This window comes from Silene latifolia, chromosome Y, assembly GCF_048544455.1.
Source record: "Silene latifolia isolate original U9 population chromosome Y, ASM4854445v1, whole genome shotgun sequence".
NCBI lineage: Eukaryota > Viridiplantae > Streptophyta > Magnoliopsida > Caryophyllales > Caryophyllaceae > Silene > Silene latifolia.
The window spans coordinates 13667598-13673939 of NC_133538.1; the positions used below are offsets into that span (position 1 = coordinate 13667598).

The 6342-nt window shown below is 37.4% G+C and overlaps 1 protein-coding gene and 1 long non-coding RNA gene across 2 annotated transcripts; one reads left to right on the plus strand and one right to left on the minus strand.

Moving 5' to 3' along the window:
* Positions 1-485: 485 nt before the first annotated feature.
* LOC141626275 (uncharacterized) lies at positions 486-4500 on the plus strand. Its single transcript, XR_012535876.1, has 7 exons — positions 486-749; positions 1084-1196; positions 2246-2456; positions 2559-2659; positions 2830-2923; positions 3029-3107; positions 4105-4500. It is a non-coding gene; the product is annotated as an uncharacterized LOC141626275 (long non-coding RNA).
* A 607-nt stretch (positions 4501-5107) lies between these two features.
* On the minus strand, positions 5108-5539 carry LOC141627619 (uncharacterized). The gene has a single exon (XM_074440853.1). The coding sequence runs from the start codon at positions 5537-5539 to the stop codon at positions 5108-5110; it is 432 nt and encodes a 143-aa protein (XP_074296954.1).
* Between the last annotated feature and the right edge of the window lie 803 nt (positions 5540-6342).

A 6342-nucleotide genomic window follows, 5' to 3' on the forward strand; every position in this document is an offset into this window, starting at 1 on the left:
AACATAAAGCAAGGGAATCATCAAAAATAGGATCAAGAGCATTAATCACATTAGTAGAAAAAAGCCCTATATTGCGTCTATTGAATTACGTCGGTTCTACAAAACATGACGCAAAAAGTAATTACTTTTGGCAGGAAGCATTTTTAGCCCTTTAGTTAAGCTATTTGCGTCAGTTCTATAAATAAACTGACGTAATAGTTGCGTCGGTTATGTGCAAAACTGACGTATTTGATCAAATACATCAGTTGTGTTCTTTAACCGATATACTCCCTCCATACCACACCAATGGTAACATGGACCCACTTTTCTCCTCACAAAAAGTGGGTGCATGTTACCATTGGTGTGGTATGGAGGGAGTATTTGATAATCTGTTTTTGCGTCATTTATAATTAAAACTGATGCAATTGATATTTAATAAAAAAAATAAAAAAAACACCCAAAGTCATACGAAGTATACAATGATACTGGCATACATCCTTTATCTCAAAGCTTGGCCTATTACTTTCATCACCAAACCTTATTTTTGCTACTTCTCGATCGTCCCACCACCACCACCACCACCACTACCACTGTCCCTTACTGCTCCTATCGCACCACCACCACCACCACGGTTCCCTGCTGTTACTTCTCGGGTAACTTATTTATTCCATATCCCTTCGGCAGCTTAGCTTCTTCTAGCTTTAGACTTCAGCTTCATCGATCTCCCATGACTGGCCTCTCAACCACTCAACGCTCGTTTGCCACCACAGGTTCCTTGTGATTTTTGTTTTCCAGATTTTGATTCCAATTGGTATTTAGTATCTAGGGTTTTCTTAACAATTGGTTGTTCAATGGAGATTTTGTTGATAGTACGATTGGTGGTCTATCCATTTCAGATTTAATATCTAGGGTTTTTTCAGATTTTTTTCCAGATATAATTATGTCTATATTTCTATCCCTAATTCAGAGTTCACATTCTGTATATCCATTTCCCGAATTCCTCATTTTCAGCCTCCATTAATCAATCTCTCACAAATCTTTTCTTTAGACCCTTCAATTTTTTTATACTTCATCGTTTCTCTCATTTCCCCCGATTCCTCTCAGGCGGTGGTTGCAGCTGAAATTCGGGTTCTCTACAAAACACTAAGTGTTCGATAAAATGCACAAGAGAAATTGCAGCAAATACAAGCAAGGCGGCTTGTTAGGTAGATTTATAGGTACTGTCAGATGCTTCTCTTTATCATATTGCCTTTTTTTTGAAAAATGTTATAGGCGCCCGAGGGTTGTCGGCTTAAAGCTTAGGCATAGGCTAATTCTTGTACATCTTGGCCTGTTTTGTGTGTTATTATTTGTTGAGATATCCTTTATATATGCCTAAGCTTTAACACAAATTCTCATTATAGACGGACACTATCCGTCTATACGTATAGACGGATATCATTTCCTCTCACAAAGTATCCATTTACCATAAAGTGGGAAGCACATGGGAGTGCCCCACCTTGTCTCCCCTACCTATTTTATTAGAGGTCTTTACCCGTCTGTTCGCCCCACCCGTCTATACCAAGACCTATTGAAGGTTTAAACTGTATAGACAAATGGTGCTGAAAATGATCTTGGCCTGTTTTGTGTGTTCTTATTTGTCGAGATATCCTTCTTATTTGTTGAGATATCCTTCGTATTTGTTACTTCTCGTGTTAGGAAATGTTTGGTAGTTAATTAAGGAGCTTTTGTTATTTTTATGTAGGATTTGAAAGGTTTGGTCATTTGGTCGCTAGAGTTATCCATCAGAGGGATGACTGTGAGCTTGTCGCTGTCAACGACCCTTTCATCACTACTGAATACATGACACTTCTTGTGTTTGTTTTTGGTAGATTAATGTTGATAACATTTCCTATAATTGGGGTTTATTGATTTTGGGTAAAACTTGTTGTGAACTGATATTGTGTTATATGGGTTATCTCATAATTTCGAGAAATCTCATTCATTCATCTCGTAATTTTATCTTATTTCACAAATAAGTTGGTCCATCTAACCTTTACCAAAGTCCTTCCTTTCATATGACTAGTAGCAGTAGCAGAAGTACATGAAAGCATTAACTCGACAAATTAAAGAGTGGCGCTCTGTACTCTTCAACTTATTAGTTTATCTGAACTTATTTTTAACTGAATTTCCTAAACAAGTTGCAAGTTAAATACATTATGTTCCTTGGAGCGACATCGTTATCAGTTCCTTCTTTCATATGGTCGGTTGTACTTTGCTATTGTAGGTGTGATTATTGGTTTGATTCTTTATTTTCTGGGGTACGAGACTTCCCAATACACCAAGGTTAGTACAGTAAGAGGAAAGTACATATTGAGTATTGCTCGCACCGTCCAAAGGTTTTTATGGCCATTTGTTAAATCCTGCCATCGGCTATCTAGGCCATTTGACGATAACCCCCACCCCATCCATGTGTGGCTGCTCCTTCAAATTTGCTGGTAATTTTTTATATTCAGATTTCAATTGTTTCAATTAAATACCAGATTCATTTATTTGATGATAATAAAATAGTTAAGGTTAATGGAAGCTTGTCGATGCAGCAGTGTAAAGCGGCGTTGGATGTGGTTGAGTTTTCAGATGTTACTTCGAATGATGAATTAGCTTCTTTTTTGCTGATATTATTACCCAAATGGCTCTTGATGTGAGTTTCTTAATTTGTTTTATTTTGCCCAAAATTATGCTTTCGCCGTAATTATTGTTTTTAGTATGGGCTAGTTATATAATATTTTCAAAACATTTTGACGGCTTTCTGAAATGGTTTTCTCTGATAGTTTAGTATGGAGGTTTTGAAATGTAAATTTTGAATGCCAGGATGAGCTAGAAAACATGGCATGGAAGATGCCTGGTTGCCACCATGGAGGTTCTGCTTTGTTCAAACTGATGGTGGATGCTACTTAATCACAAGGTACGGACCTGTATCTTAAATGATCCTTTTGCTTTGTTAATTTTGTTGGAGACAGTCATGAGTGTGGGAGTGAGCTCATGATTTTTTTTTTTTTGCGGTATGGAGGACATCTTTTAAAGGATGGTGGTGCAAGTTAAATACAAAACTGTCATCTTCATTTGCACCTTGGTTTGACGGATTACAGGTTACTCTCCTTCTCTCTAGCTAGCTTTATGCCAATTGCTTTGCATATTGAGTACAATTTTAAGTTTCAAACGTTCATGTGAATTGTGTTGTGTATGGACATTCAAGGATACGCTTAGTTGATTGTTGAATGACATCAGTTAAATGAATATGTGATGGTCTATCCTTATCATTAGATGTGTGTGTGGTGTTTACATCCGACGAGTAGAGCCGTTGAGTGTCTATCGACTACTATGTCAATTTAAATTTCGCCTTCATCAGTGTGTTGTATTTATACCCTCTCTAGATTATGAAGGACTAAGAGTCTACGATATCACTTGCTCTCTTTCTTGTTGATATCATATTCAGTACTAGAATTGTTTCAGCTGACAAACTGGCTTAGGTTTCAGCCTTTACGTTTGTACTATAGGTAGTTAAATTACCTCCCATGTTTCTACAGTGTTCTCTTAGTGAGTGGTATTGTTTTGAGGGATGTTCTTCTACTAACAAATACTCTTATTTAATTCATATAGGACATTCATGGGGACCAATCTAAATGTGTTATGGGAAAAATTTCTAGTTCAATCAGACGGTAGCTTATCAATGGTTCTTTTATATGATGCTCCTGCTGTTAGGACTAATGTGAAAATTTTGCACATTTTTGTAGTTCTATACTTCTATATACATAATTAAATAGTCCTAGATATAACAATCGCATAATTTTGCCCATTAGCTGCTTTGTTGAATATTTCCTTGGGAATTTTTATCGCGGTTGCAGCAAATGCAAGTTGTTCAATTTTGAAGTAATGGCTGTCTTCCTACAAGCCTGACATGTTGCATCTTTCTAGTTTTACTTTAAACCTATTGCAAGTTCAATTTTCATTCTGATTGTTACATTTTATAGTCTTGTTTACTTATTCAAATTTGGTTTCAAGATTAGTTTAATTTGAAACTGGGACTTCCCATTTTTTCATACACTGACATGCCCTTGCTTGTTTGCTGAATCCATCTCCCCATAGGTTATTACTTGGTTAAAGAAAAAGGTGATGGCGTCAAAGACCTTGCACATTTCTCACGTCGAGGCTCTTCAAAATTAATGGTGTACGTTTGCACAAAGCAAGCATTGATATTACATGGGAAGAGATGTCAACTTTAACATCTAACAATCCCCGGTGCATTGAAGAGGTGTATGTGAACAAGGGTTTTATATTCTTGATCTTCATAATACATCACGTCCACACATTCATTTTCCGACCATGTATATGAATTTGGCTAGAGAAGCTTCGGCTAGTAGATGTTTAGAGATCATTTAGTATAGATTAGCTTAGTAACTAAGACGTTTGTGAGATTTTATATACATTGGATTGTATTTGGAACGTTGTTGGGTTGAATGAAATTTAATGTTACTTTACATGTGATGTATTGGTGGCTGGTTGGATTTCTTGTTGCAGGTTTTCAAGCTTTTGTATTCGAATTGTTAGTTTTATGAGATTTTCGGCAACAAATTTTTGTATATAAAAAAAACATTAACTGCATCCGTTTCTGATGACAAATGCGCAAATGGTTCTTAAACAATACTCCCTCCGTACCACACCAAAGGTAACGTAGGGAAAAGTGGAGTATTTAAGAAAATGTGGAAAAAGTAAGGGTAAAGACGGAAAAAATAGGTGGGGAATGTAATTGTTGGTTTAATTGTGGGTTAGTAGGTGGGGTATGTAATGATATTTTGTGTAAATATCAAATGGGTATAAGGATAATTTGGTAATATTGTGGGCTAAATAAGGAATGTTACCTTTGGTGTGGTACATCCGTTTATAGTAAGTGTTACCTTTGGTCTGGTACGGAGGGAGTATATCAATTGCATCAGTTTTTTCTGGTAGAACTGACGCAAAAAATAAAAGCAAATGCATCGGTTATGTGAAGAACTGACACAAATAACAACTATTTGCGTCGGTTGTAAGAGTCTATTGTGTCAATTCTACTAATACAACTGACGCAAATGACACCTTTTTGCGTCGGTTTTTAAGACACAACTGACGCAAATGTTAACCTTTTGCGTCGGTTCCACAACAGACGCATATCAAATACGACCCCTCGATATACATCAGTCAAAAACCGACGCAAAAGGCCTTTTACAACTGACGCAATAGAGGTTTTTTCCATTAGTGTCATATGACAAGAAGCTTTTAAATCAGGAGGACATGATGTTTTGTCAAGACCAAAAGTGATAGTATCATCTCCAATATTGAACGTAAGACCCCCATGCCTAACCTCTATAACCGCCTCTGCTGTATGCAATAATGGTCGTCCTAGAATAATAGGAACAAGAGATTCTTCAGCTATATCTGTCACTACAAAGTCGAATGGAATGAAAAATTTCCCTATTTTAACTTGTACATCTTCTACGATACCCATAGGGTGCTTAATAGACCTGCCAGCCAATTGAAGAGTCATGTTAGTACATTTAAGCTTAGTCATGTTTAGTTGATTGCAAACTTTATACGGCATGACACTGACGCTCGCTCCTAAATCGCATAAAGCATTGTCAATAGATAAAGGGCCTATAGTACAAAGAATAGAAAAACTCCCTTGATCCTTAAGCTTAGGTGGAGAATTGGCTTGTAATGCGGCGTAGCATTCATGAGTGAACGCGACAGTCTCCACTTCATCAAAAGACCGCTTCTTTGACAAAGTTTCTCTCAAAAACTTAGCTTAAACCGGCACTTGAGTTACCAATTCAGTAAATGGCACTGTCACTTGAAGATTCTTTACTACCTCCATGAACCTTCCAAACTGTTGTTCAAGTTTGGATTTCTGCAATCGTTGAGGAAAAGGGAGTTGAATTTTTATCAGCACGGCTTCTTTTGCTGTAGAAGTATGTTTGGAAGCATCATCGTCAGTTACAGGAGTGACTCGATCGAGGCACCTATTTTTGCCCAATGTCGTAGCTGAAACACGCGAAAAATCACTGTCAGGGGGGTGCCTCGATTGAGCACGGGGTGAACTCGATCGAGTATCTTGGTTCCTCGATTGAGCCTTGTGCTACTCGATCGAGGATGCTCTTCAGATCCGTGTTTTTTGCTTTTCTCGCTTTTCTTCATATCCCGTGTTTCAGTTTCGTCAATTTCTTTTTCATCGTCACTTAGCTCCAAATTACCCAATCCCTTAGGATGCATGTAGGGAACTTCATGGTCATAAATGGGCATGGCCGGACTTTGATAAGTAGTACCGCTCCTCAAAGAAATAGCATTAACTTG

Coding starts and splice junctions, on each gene's coding strand:
- LOC141627619 (XM_074440853.1), bottom strand. CDS start 5,539: ATGACTCTTCAATTGGCTGGCAGGTCTATTAAGCACCCTATGGGTATC.